This window comes from Calypte anna, chromosome 4A (assembly GCF_003957555.1).
Source record: "Calypte anna isolate BGI_N300 chromosome 4A, bCalAnn1_v1.p, whole genome shotgun sequence".
Classification (NCBI taxonomy): Eukaryota; Metazoa; Chordata; class Aves; order Apodiformes; family Trochilidae; genus Calypte; species Calypte anna.
In genome coordinates this window covers 37282357-37295400 of record NC_044248.1, presented here as the reverse complement: position 1 = coordinate 37295400, position 13044 = coordinate 37282357, and the positions used below count along the sequence as shown (strand labels likewise).

Here is a 13044-nt window from a genome sequence, read left to right as displayed (position 1 = left end):
CCTCCTGTTGATGCAATTCAAAATTAAGAAATAATTTTTTTATTCCAAAGTGTACTAGAAAGGTATTTAGCAGACTATGATTGACTAATCTGGATCAATGGTGCTGGTTAATAAATAGCTAGACAATTCCAAGTAGTTTTTGGACAAGTGTTATGGTGGTAAATACTTCCATGAATTCCTTTTAAACTTCTTGCCCCCAAAATGACACACATTTATAGAAGCTGTTGTTCAGACTAGGCCAACCCCAGAAAAACAATGAAAGATCATCACCAAAATATTTTTCAGTGTTTTAATAAAGATGCTGAAAAAAAAAATTGCTCAGAAGGATTTTGGGGGGCAGCAATTCAGAAAACAAATAAATCAAGAAGAAATCCACCCTTATAATTTCCATAGAATATTTCTGATAAGCCACACTTCCCTGGTGTAAAGAAAAAGCATTAGAAATTTCAATTTATAAACTGAAGTGTGGAGCTCCAACTCCCCGCTTGAATAGAAGTTCATTCATAATATTGTTAGGGAGAACAAAGAAAAAGTGAACAGACCCCACAGATACTAAAAGGTCTCTGCTTCATACAGAGACACAGGGGAAACTGTGTCAGAGGTTTTATTCCTTTTATTCTTTACTATTGTCTCAGCTGCTAATGAAGTGCAGCCATTTTGGGGAAAGCATGAAAACAGCAACTCAGCTGTGCAGAACAGTTAAATCAGTCAAACTTCCATCATTCTTTTGAGCCAAAATGATATGAAAGCTTTCAATAGGAATACTCCAGCTCTGAAAGGTAGAGACTGATGAAGAAGCACAGGTTAACGTATAAGGTCGAATCTAACCCATAGAATGCATTTTGCCCATTTATAGAGTTAACTTTGATTCCTGGAACTTTCCTAGAGTCAGTCCACTGTTGAAGTGAAAATGAAATAACAGTGAAGAGGAAAATAAATCAAAATGAGAAGCCTCCCATCAATACATGAGTCTTTGTTTTCCACCTTACTGTAGTTTCTAATTTTGTTCATGAGAATTGGTCTTTTTGCCACCTCTGGAGGCTGCACATAATTACACCCCCAGTTCTTACCCATTATCCACAGACTACCAAGATCCCCCTTAGAACCATGCTGCCATAATAGAATAACACAACCTAAAGATTTTTCACAGTTCCTAAATAGCCTCTAGAGATATCCTATGCATGAGGAGGAAACTCTGAGATGACAAAAAGTAAAATTTATCAGTCCCACTGCTTGGAGATCATGTGGCTTTTTTGGACTTTTTTCTCAATAGCTGTGGAGCAGGCATGTTGTTCTTGTCCATTCCCTCCCCACCCAAGTTGTTCCCTGTCATCCCATGAGCCATTAGACTACATGTCAGAGAGGATATGAAAAATAAACATCAAAGTACACCAATCCTCTAGGGAAAAACCTTGAAAGTGTGCAGGAAGACAAGCCCCTGGTAAGAACAGACTGGTATATACCTCCATGCTTTGGGAGAAAGGGTCCTTTGGATCACACAGTGATGAAGATATTCTGTGATTGCCACGGAAGCAGCGCTGACTTATGTTCTGGGGGACTGGAAACGTCTGCCGAATAATGGTTAACCTTCCAATTGACCTTCTCACCAGCTCCTGCACATCCATGTCATTTATTTCCTGGAAGGTAAGAGCATATGCGTGAAAGTTAAAATGCACAGATGTTACCAGCAGATTAGAAGTAAAAAATAATAAAGGAGAGGACCACGAGATTGCCACACAATCGAGCTTTGCCATAACCTCATACAGAACGTGTGCATGCTCAGTAAAACAACAGACATACAACCCATATGATAATTGTAAAAATGTAAGATTTCCTATCTTTGTAGATGTAACTGGGTTTACTTATTTAATTTTGGGACATACAACCCATATGGTAATTGCAAAACTGTAAAATGTTCTATCTTTGTTGATGTAACTGGACTTAGTTATTTAATGTTGGGTTTTCTCTTCCTCTCCTTTTACATTTGATCTTTTACTTAAAAGTGTTTCACAGCAATCTTGGGAGGTAATGTGTAAATCAGTATGAAGTCAAAGCATGATGCAGTCTGTGTGTATCATGACTTCGGGGCCTTTTTCAGGACTTCTGTGTTCATTTGCTAGAAACAACATCAAGAACTGGCAAACAATGTGCAAGTTACCAAGAATCATTTACCAAAATAGCAAAGAATGAGCATTAGATCATTCTAGGTGTTTATGTACCTGTTTACAGCAAGACCCAATTTAAAAGTAACATTTTACTCCATGGGGCCTCTATTAAAGCTTGCAGATGAGTACCCAGCTCTATGGACACATGCTTTAAAGATAATTTTTCTAAGATCAATACATGAAATATTAAGCTTAAAATACTAACTCCAGGTTAGGAAAACCAGAAAAAAAGCAGTTCCTTACGTAGTATAAGTTCTGGCAATTTGGGAAAAACTGTTTTACATCATGGAACCTGAGGCCCTTAGGGAACAGGGAGCGAGAGGAGCGTGGGCTCAGGGGCAAAAGCAACTGACTACAAACTCCACAGAAGAACGTGAGCTTTACTTAAACCTTTTTAGGTTTTTTTAACCTTTTTAAACCTTTTTCAAGCTACTCAGAAAAGGTTCAGCTGGTCGCTTTCAAGGCAATTCAGTGTCTATATTTTTCTGTAAAGCAGGATATACAAAATTTCTCAGTCTTTTTACTAGAATCCTGTTTTCACCACGGTGAACGGCTTGTCCATAACTACAGATATTGATGTCCCAAACTTTCTAGCCAGCTAAATTTTTGGGCACCCTTCTGGGAGAGGACAAGCTTGAGGAGCTCCTCATTTGCAGCCTGCATGTAAGATACCTTTGCATACATACTGAATATTCCTGATTCTCACTTGTAGATTAAATACCTTTTCATTTTTCAAGGGCACAGGACATCTGCACTGCTACAATAAATAATCTTTTATTTATTGTATAAATAAATGAAATAATCTTTTTTTTTTTTTTTTTTTGCTCCTAGATTTTTGATCCATATTCATAGGATCATCAGGATTTGAACTCATATTACAGAGTCTTTCTCCTGAGAAGGAAGCAAAGCATTTTGAAAAAGCATCCCTTTAAATGTTAAGACAACTATCCTGGCAAACTTTGGTGCTTTTTTGAGCAAAGAAACTTCTTTGGATATACTGGTATTTGTTTATTTCTTTTAAGTTTTGGAAGAAAAATACATGAGATGTAAATATTAATTTCTACTCTTGACTACAATAAAGTAATTTATTATTTTTTCACAGATTGTCATAGTTTCCGAATTCATCTGTTATTAATGTTCTTTATGAAATATAGATTTTTCAGCAAACAAAAATAACACAAGGCATCAGCTGTGTCCAGTATAATATTTTGCATTTCTGGTCGATTAATTCCTAATGTACCATAGATAATGGTTTCTCTCAGCTTAAGACTCCGTCTTTTCATTTATTCTGTATCATTTCACTAGCTTCAAGTTATAAAAAATATGCTGTTTTAGCAAAATGAATATATTTTTTTCTATAATGCTTTGAGTATAATCACAAGGAAATGCTAAAGAAACTTTTTATCTTGGTTTTAAACTATATCCTGTCTCAGAGGATTTTAAAAAAGTTTGCCTGTTTTCATTATGCACTGTGCCCAAACTGTAACAGCAAGACTATTAGACTTGTTCTAATAATGAAAAAACTGATATCTGCATGGCCACATTATATTGCTAATACTTTTAAAGAGATTTTGACTTTCAGGTGCTCGAACATTTATCTTTTCTGCCTCAAAAGTGATTATTTTTTTTCCTTACTCAGCATTTTTTTCTGCGTCTCAAATACAGTGTTTGCATTCTAATCTTTAAGTTACTACTTCATATTTTCCTACACTACCTGGGAACTAATCACAGAATCCAAACACCAAAGAACACAACCTGATAGAATCATAGAACAGCTTGGGTTGGGAGGGACGCTAAGGATCACCTGGTTCCAACCCCTCTGCCATGGGGTCACTTTCATGGTCACTTTCTGCCATGGGACACCTTCCACTGGACCATTTTTGTACAACAATAGATCACTTGAAAGCTATCACTTTAAATGCTCTCAATTCAATTGATTATATAATAAATTCAGATTTTTAGGTTAACAGCATAGTAATGCCATGCAAACCCATATCGAACTTATTTGCTATACATTTCTTTGTAATTTTTTTTTTAATACTTGGCATTGACTGAGTGATGAGCCTTTTATATAATGACTCTCCAGTATCATCCCTCATTCTTGAATTTTGGATCTGACTTAAGAAAACTATATAAAGCAACTATTGTATGAAAGGAAACAATTTTCATTTGCACTTCAAAGGCGGATACAGTATAATGATATAAGGATGGCAGATGATCTGTTATACAAGCACCAAATGTCAAAAAAAATTGGAAAGTTGGCCAAGTTGAACTGAGTTGACACCTGTATAAATTTAGATTATCTTATGTTGGCTGTGGTTTTTTGTTTTGTTTTTTAAATCAGAAGTTCAATACATAGTTCCAAAGTTTGAGCCAAAGTTGCTGGTCTGAACTTGGAATAAATGGGAAGCTGCCCTATTTTTTATGGAACAAAGATAAAATTAGATGTGCATTTCATCTGAGTAAATGCTATTTTAAATTAATAGCTCAGATGAATTAGGAGAAGGGAACTGAAGAGGATCTTCTCAACATTAGGCAGAGACTCCAGTGGGAAGCAAGACTATATAACTGATTACCCAATATACATTGTTATTCAGCTTTGTCTCCATACATCTTCATGCCATCTCTCTGTCACAACCTTCATGACACTGAGGAAGGAGAGGATTTCTTCCTTCTCCAAAAGCCAGGAGCAATGAGCAAGGGGCAAAACAGAAAAGGGGGGCCACAACCCCTTGAGGCCTCTTGGCTTCCACTGTCCACGCAATATCATATTTGTGCTTTGCCCTTCCTGAATTTCTCAGCACTTTTCCAAGACCAGTAGTTGAGGTAAAGTTATAACTTGATGAAGCTCCAGGATAAGTAAAGGGAGATCTTGAACTGCTATAATTTGCTCCACTTTATCTCCCTTAAGTTTTTTAGGCTCTGAGGAGCATGATGAAAAAGAGAAAAAGGATACAAGAAGAAATCAGTTTTTAACTTTCACAGAGAAAAAAAATTCAAGAGTTTGGAGAAAGCAGGGCAAGTCAGTCAGTCTGTTGCCTGTCACCTGCAGCTTGGTTGCTGCCCTGTACCAAAGACAGAAGTATTTAATACCTGACCTCCTGTGCCCAATGGAAAATGCAAAGATTCAACTGAACCTCTACTACTACTATTAATCAGTTATCCATATTAAAATGTAGAATTATGTAAGCTCCTAGACCTAAGCTCTGATGTTAGGACTTGATCTAGCTGCTGGATCTTTAAATATAATTATCCTCTACAATCTTTTTCATGGCAGAGTGCATTGGGCTGAAACACAATGGAAACAAGCAGAACATATCAGCCAAGGACCCACCCTCTGCTTCAAAAAACCATCTCTAGATCTGAAAGCTGCCTTTGAATCCAACCTTGTGGATCCCCCAATTCACTCTTGAGCTATGATGAGCAAACCCCTTGGACTTTTTTCCATGAACTCTTCATTAAAAGAATTGGGTTGATTTGTTTTTCATTGTTTCCTCAAAGGAGTTTTTCCAGACTCTGATGTCTCTAGTCTTTAGAATCCTCCTAATAACTTTAGCCCTGAATTTATTCATGGTAATTTGAACTCATTTGTTCTTGTGCCAACCTTTTCCTCTAGCCCTTGACAACGATGCATTTATTCACACTCTGTATGGTTACAAACAGAGGCCATATCCTCTTTCAGGCTTTGTCTCCATAAGCTAATAAAGCCAGGCTTTTCAGTCTCTTCTCACACAAAACAGCTTTTCTGCACATCCATTCCCTTCTCATTTTAATAAAGTTGGTCATAATTGCTCACATTATTGCAGATGAAACTCAACCAAACCTTTGTACAGTAGCAATAATATTTTCACCTCCTGTATGGTAACTGTAGGCAGCAGAAAGTGGTTTGGGCTGTCCTTGAGTAAACAGCAGTAATAGGGAACTGGTGATAGCCTTGGGCATAGTAAGATGACCCTGAATGTTTTAACAAAGGAAACCACTTCAGAGAGACATGGATTTACAATAAAAAAGCACATTTCTTTAATTTAGAAAACAAGAATACTGATTAAAATCATACCAATGCCCCTTCTTCAGTTCTACTAAATAAAATCTAAGCTTACTGATTTAAGGACCATAGAAGAAATATAATTTTTCTATCCTGGGCTACTGTGCAGAGGGAAGAAGCAAGTGGAGACAGACAGACAGGAAGAGAGAGTGTGAGAAAACCATTCTCACATTTTGTTAAGGCATATTTGATCATGACTGCATTCAAATCTATGATTCCTGCAAAATTTAAATAAAGAATTGCACCATCTGCTTTAAGGCCCTGAAGAAATAGGTACATTTATTTGAAGAGTGCTTTCTCAATTGACTGCACTGATCTGCATGAAGATTTGTATTATTTGCAAATGACTACATGTTATTATGTTTGAGCAAATTATGAATCCTTTCATTTTATGGGAACAACCTCCCTCCTCCTACACATGCATTTCCATTATGATACAAAGTCTTCAAGCAAATTTGCTGCATTACATTAAATTGCACCTAATCGGACAATAAAAATTAAGGAACTTTTCCCAGACATTATAGCATTTAAAGTGAGCAATTAAATAGCAGATGTTACCTCACAAAGTCTAAACAGATTCCTGATCACAAAGCTGAAGGTGGTACTTGCTTTTGTATTGCTATACTGGGTGTGTTGTATACCCTCAACACAGGGATGGAAAGGGAAAGAGAATTCCAGTTTACTTGGGTATCAGAAGTGGATTTTGCAAAACAATGCATTATCACTGTAATAGATCATAGAATTTTGGATTAGGAGGCCAGAAAAGCAGTCTTACAGTTACATAGCTGACAGTCTGATTTAGCCAATACAGGCATACAAACACAGATGTCTGTGTTGTCACAAAATATTCATGTAAAAACCAAAACAGGCAGAACTCTAAGATCCTTTCAGAGTCATACAGAAGTACTGAGGTCATCAACAGCCATACCTGCTGGACTTGGATGTGAACATAACTATTTTATACACCACAGAGTAAGGGGACCATAAATCACTGCATTTCCACATCTTGCATTGCCAAAGTGCAAGCATTGCCTTAATACTAAACAGGCAAAATGTCACAATAAGCAAATGATGTTATGCAAGATACATCACTCAGGAAATATTTAAATTTCTTTTGTAATTTGAACGTAGTGATAAGAAAAACATGGGAAAACGAGATGCCTTCCATATGATTATCTACAAATTTTAAGTCCTGCTAATCTGATTTTTCTGTCGACAAAGTATTGAGATTATTCCCATTTGAAACAAGCAGAGCTTGAAAGTTACTGAAGTGGGAATATAGGTTTTGGTCCAGAAGCAGAAAATGTTGAGGCAGCATTAAATATATCCACTTTTTTCTTTTTTTTTTTTTTTTTTAAAAAAAAACAGCAACTGGAATGACTGAAAGACATGACTATGGTTTACAGCACCATTTGTCAGAATGAACTTAACTGCAGCTTTCACCTATTTTACAGGACACTAAAACTAAGAAGGGCCAATGTATGTTCATCTGCTTACATCACTCAGCTCTCCTACCTGTTGGGACCACAGCCCTGAAAAAGTTTTGAAGCAGAGGAGGCTGATGAGTGGCAGCCAATTCAATTGCTCTGCCATTTAATTTCCTGCATGTGCAAATAATGCTCTGAATGCAAATGCTTCTGAATAACAGCAAAGAGAAAGCCTGTACACTAGAAATGGATCCTCAGTTTTGTTTTGCTTTCTGAGGGTGGAGGAGCTGGACACAGCTCAAAGTAGGCAGCTTTTGAGCTTTCTGATTCAAATAACATTTAAAATGAAAAAAACCAGTGATAGTGCCTTCAACTTGGAATAGCAAACCAGTATGTGGGATCTGCATAATAAATTGTTGTCTAATCTACTGATATAAGGTTAATGGTGGCTTTAAAATAGTAATGTTAACATTGCAGAGTACAGATGAACACTCAGCTTCAGGATTCCACTAACTGCAAATTAATTCCAGTTTAATCTGGCAGGAAAAATAAAGCATGTATCCACATGACCCTCTGTAGCTTAATTCTGGTTCTTAACCAGCAAGGCCCCATCCAGAGGTAGAAAATACACACGTTATTGGCTATAAGTAATGCAGGGCCCAAACCAGTAAATCCTGCTGTATCCAAGTTGTCTTCACAACTAATTCTATCCAGTGAAAACTGGATAAAAATTCATTGCTTTAAATGGGTAGGCCAAAGTACAATTACACCATGGCACATTATGTCTTGCTATAACCATGAAAAAAATGCTTTGGATTAAATTACCTCACAGCTTTGAATGTTGTCAAATCTAAGAAAAATTGCATTGTTCCATGGTTTATATGCAAAGTTACTTCACATGTTAACTTGTCATATTTTAGCTGAAATAGGATCTCTATTTAACTTAGTTTGGTATACACAGACCTATTAGGAAAAGGTCTTTTGGTGGCCTTCTGGCTCAGGTGATATATGAATGTTCATTAAGGGAAAAAACCCCTGAGTTCTAAGGGAATTCTGAAAGGAAAGGGAAATACTGGATTTTGTTATTATTATTTTTATTATCTAAAAATAATTCAAATATAAACAAAACATGAGAAATCTACAAGGAAATATTACATTAGAGAAAAAAAGATTTAAAACAGTCAACTCAAGTAGAATCTAGATACTCTGAATGAAAGTTGTCTTTTTTTTTTCATTCACGGACTTCTATTTAAAATAGACAGGACAAAACAGCAAAGTCCAAGAACTTGTCATCCTACTTTTATTAAGGAAAATCTACTCTCTCAGCATGCCTGAACTTTGTCATAGCTACTGCTTCCTGTTGGCAAACTCAAGATCAGCATGAATATTGTCAGTAAGACTGAAAACAGGATTCATGGTTCACAACAGTGTTTACTTGACAGTTACCTCATTTATAATGATCCAGTGACAGTCAAAAGCAACCAGATTAGTCTCCACGACCTGAAATAGAGAACAAACCAGCTATCAGTCAGCTTGCTTGTGAAATCAAGAAAACAAAAAATTTCAATGGATGCTCTCTGCAAGTGACAAAAACCAAAGAACATGAGCTCAGAGACCTCTGTTATTCAACTGAGGACAGAGAACTTTTAGCAGATTTCTACAGAAGCATTTGTGTTATTGTTTGACTCGCTAATTAAACTTGGAAAATCCATTTCTTTGCTGGCATCCCAGAAGAGAAGAGGTTTTGGTTGACTGAGAAGAAAATGAAATCCTTTTTGCCTTAATGTTGTGTGTTGAGAGAGAGCAACAGAGAGGAAGTCAGAAAATGAATACCAAGTGACTCTGGTCAGATTTCTATAGCTCCTGCCTCTTAGGCTTTTCCAGGGCACATTCACCCTGGAAGCCTCTGAGTTAAAAAAAGGAAAACAAATCCAAACCAAAAAAAAACCCACCCCAGAAATGTTGGGGCTCACAGAAATTCAAGAAGCGGGGAAGGAAAGGGTTCTCTTGAGCAAGAGGGCTGCCACAGGGATGATGAATGCTAACCTGTCCCAGGGTCTCTCCTCTAATCCTCCTCCCACACATTTTGATGCTACTGAAAGTTTTTTTCAGGAGCTCCCTGTGTGCTGGACTGAAAATGTGCTTCCTACCTCTTCTTTCACTTAGCCCTGTTCTTTACCTCCTTTAATCTACTACACTTTTGTGATGAGTCACGTTGTCAACAGAGTAAAAAGAGGATATTCAGTCTGCTTTCATTAGATAGGAAAGAAATTATCAACATGAGAGGCCAGAAACAAACTATAAAAAGGCTGCACGACCTTATATGCTGCTTCTAAATTCAACTGAATTAACATTAACACTGAAATAGTTTTAAAACCAAATTAAATCAGTTTCATTTGTACAATCACCATGCTAATCTTGATTCACAATTCAAAACTGCTGGATACTTAAACACACATTGAAACCCAGAAAAAAACCCAAAACAACAAAAAATAAAGAAACCAACCTGCCCCTCCTCCCACAGAAACCCCCTTCCAAAATCAAACAAAAAACAAAACAAAGAAAAATTGAAACAAGGCTTGGAATTTCAGTGGATGACTGGTGTTGGGCTGGTATTACGTGGATCATTGCAGAACAGCCCTGCTTGGCTTTTATCAGCGACCAACACCACGAGCTGCTGCCAAGGATGGCTGCAAACTATACTGTGCCACGTCCAAACAAGAGCAATTAACTGGTCACAAAAATTAAGAGCAGCAAAAGACCCCCTCCTGATAACCTTCAGTATTAATTCAGACCATTGGAATTGGGCTGAGTCCTCCTACAATGAGAGGAAAGATAGGAAATTCTGATCTGGAGATACTGGGAGAGGAAAGTAAGTATATGAACTGGCTTCTTATTTGATACTCCAACAGCACCAATAAGAAATGAGGGGAAATGAAATCCATGGTTGCCAATGTGCACCTGGAAAATAAAATATTATTAGCAGTAGGAATCAGGGGGCCTCACTGAATGTGGAATTGAGACTCACTACACTTTTTTTGTGGTGACAGTAGTGTATTTTGTTGTGTTGCTTTGACATTTTCTTGCATTCTCCACAGTAGGCATCCCCATAGCACATATAAAGGAATGGGATAGAAACTCAATAACTGGGGGATGGGAAACATCACAACAGTCCCAGACAGGATGCTTTTATGGAGCATGGATGTTTTGATCAGATCTCTCACACAAAACTGGGTGGAAGACAAACACATCCAGGAACAGACAGAGGTTAGAAATGGACAGAAGTATAACAAAGTTCTCAAGGGACTATTTGCTCCTTAACCAAGAAAGGAAGAAAGTTTATGCCATTTACAACATAATGCCATTTAAATTTTTCATCAGACAAATCAACACATTAGTGAAGCAGAAACGATTTTGCTAATCACTCTACATACATTTCTGCTGAAGGCAAAGAGAACTAAAAAGAAAAAAAAGAAAAAAAGAAAAAAAAAGAAGGGAAAAAAAGAAAAAAAAAGGAAAAAAGAAAAGATAAAAAGAAAGGAAAAGAGAAAAGAAAAAGAGAAAAGGAAAGAGAAAAGGAAAGAGAAAAGGAAAGAGAAAAGGAAAGAGAAAAGGAAAGAGAAAAGGAAAGAGAAAAGGAAAGAGAAAAGGAAAGAGAAAAGGAAAGAGAAAAGGAAAGAGAAAAGGAAAGAGAAAAGGAAAGAGAAAAGGAAAGAGAAAAGGAAGAGAAAAGGAAAGAGAAAAGGAAAGAGAAAAGGAAAGAGAAAAGGAAAGAGAAAAGGAAAGAGAAAAGGAAAGAGAAAAGGAAGAGAAAAGGAAGAGAAAAGGAAAGAGAAAAGGAAGAGAAAGGAAGAGAAAAGGAAAGAGAAAAGGAAAGAGAAAAGGAAGAGAAAAGGAAAGAGAAAAGGAAAGAGAAAAGGAAAGAGAAAAGGAAAGAGAAAAGGAAAGAGAAAAGGAAAGAGAAAAGGAAAGAGAAAAGGAAAGAGAAAAGGAAAGAGAAAAGGAAAGAGAAAAGGAAAGAGAAAGGAAAGAGAAAAGGAAAGAGAAAAGGAAAGAGAAAAGGAAAGAGAAAAGGAAAGAGAAAAGGAAAGAGAAAAGGAAAGAGAAAAGGAAAGAGAAAAGGAAAGAGAAAAGGAAAGAGAAAAGGAAAGAGAAAAGGAAAGAGAAAAGGAAAGAGAAAAGGAAAGAGAAAAGGAAAGAGAAAAGGAAAGAGAAAGGAAGAGAAAGGAAAGAGAAAAGGAAAGAGAAAAGGAAAGAGAAAAGGAAAGAGAAAAGGAAAGAGAAAGGAAAGAGAAAAGGAAAGAGAAAAGGAAAGAGAAAAGGAAAGAGAAAAGGAAAGAGAAAGAGGAGAGAAAAGAGGAGAGAAAAGAGGAGAGAAAAGAGGAGAGAAAAGAGGAGAGAAAAGAGGAGAGAAAAGAGGAGAGAAAAGAGGAGAGAAAAGAGGAGAGAAAAAGAGGAGAGAAAAGAGGAGAGAAAAGAGGAGAGAAAAGAGGAGAGAAAAGAGGAGAGAAAAGAGGAGAGAAAAGAGGAGAGAAAAGAGGAGAGAAAAGAGGAGAGAAAAGAGGAGAGAAAAGAGGAGAGAAAAGAGGAGAGAAAAGAGGAGAGAAAAGAGGAGAGAAAGAGGAGAGAAAAGAGGAGAGAAAAGAGGAGAGAAAAGAGGAGAGAAAAGAGGAGAGAAAAGAGGAGAGAAAAGAGGAGAGAAAAGAGGAGAGAAAAGAGGAGAGAAAAGAGGAGAGAAAAGAGGAGAGAAAAGAGGAGAGAAAAGAGGAGAGAAAAGAGGAAAAGAGGAGAGAAAAGAGGAGAGAAAAGAGGAGAGAAAAGAGGAGAGAAAAGAGGAGAGAAAAGAGGAGAGAAAAGAGGAGAGAAAAGAGGAGAGAAAAGAGGAGAGAAAAGAGGAGAGAAAAGAGGAGAGAAAAGAGGAGAGAAAGAGGAGAGAAAAGAGGAGAGAAAAGAGGAGAGAAAGAGGAGAGAAAAGAGGAGAGAAAAGAGGAGAGAAAAGAGGAGAGAAAAGAGGAGAGAAAAGAGGAGAGAAAGAGGAGAGAAAAGAGGAGAGAAAGAGGAGAGAAAAGAGGAGAGAAAAGAGGAGAGAAAAGAGGAGAGAAAAGAGGAGAGAAAAGAGGAGAGAAAAGAGGAGAGAAAAGAGGAGAGAAAAGAGAAGAAAAGAGAAAAGAAAGAGAAAGAAAAGAGAAAAGAAAAGAGAAAAGAAAAGAGAAAAGAAAAGAGAAAAGAAAAAAGAAAAAGAAAAAGAGAAAAGAAAAAGAGAAAAAAAGAGAAAAGAAAAGAGAAGAGAAAAGAGAAGAGAAAAGAGAAGAGAAAAGAGAAACGAAAAGAGAAACGAAAAGAGAAACGAAAAGAGAAACGAAAAGAGAAACGAAAAGAGAAACGAAAAGAGAAACGAAAAGAGAAA

At 36.8% G+C, this 13044-nt stretch overlaps 1 protein-coding gene across 2 annotated transcripts in view; it reads right to left on the bottom strand.

The window, feature by feature from the left end:
* The window catches only part of GRID2 (glutamate ionotropic receptor delta type subunit 2), a 705658-nt gene that overhangs the window by 222811 nt on the left and 469803 nt on the right, over positions 1-13044 (bottom strand). For both annotated transcript variants that reach the window (XM_030449840.1, XM_030449841.1), the window contains 2 exons: positions 9084-9137; positions 1464-1637 (listed from right to left, as the gene is read on the bottom strand). In XM_030449840.1, the coding sequence (XP_030305700.1) occupies positions 1464-1637; positions 9084-9137 (228 nt within the window). The remainder of the gene's footprint in view (positions 1-1463; positions 1638-9083; positions 9138-13044) is intronic.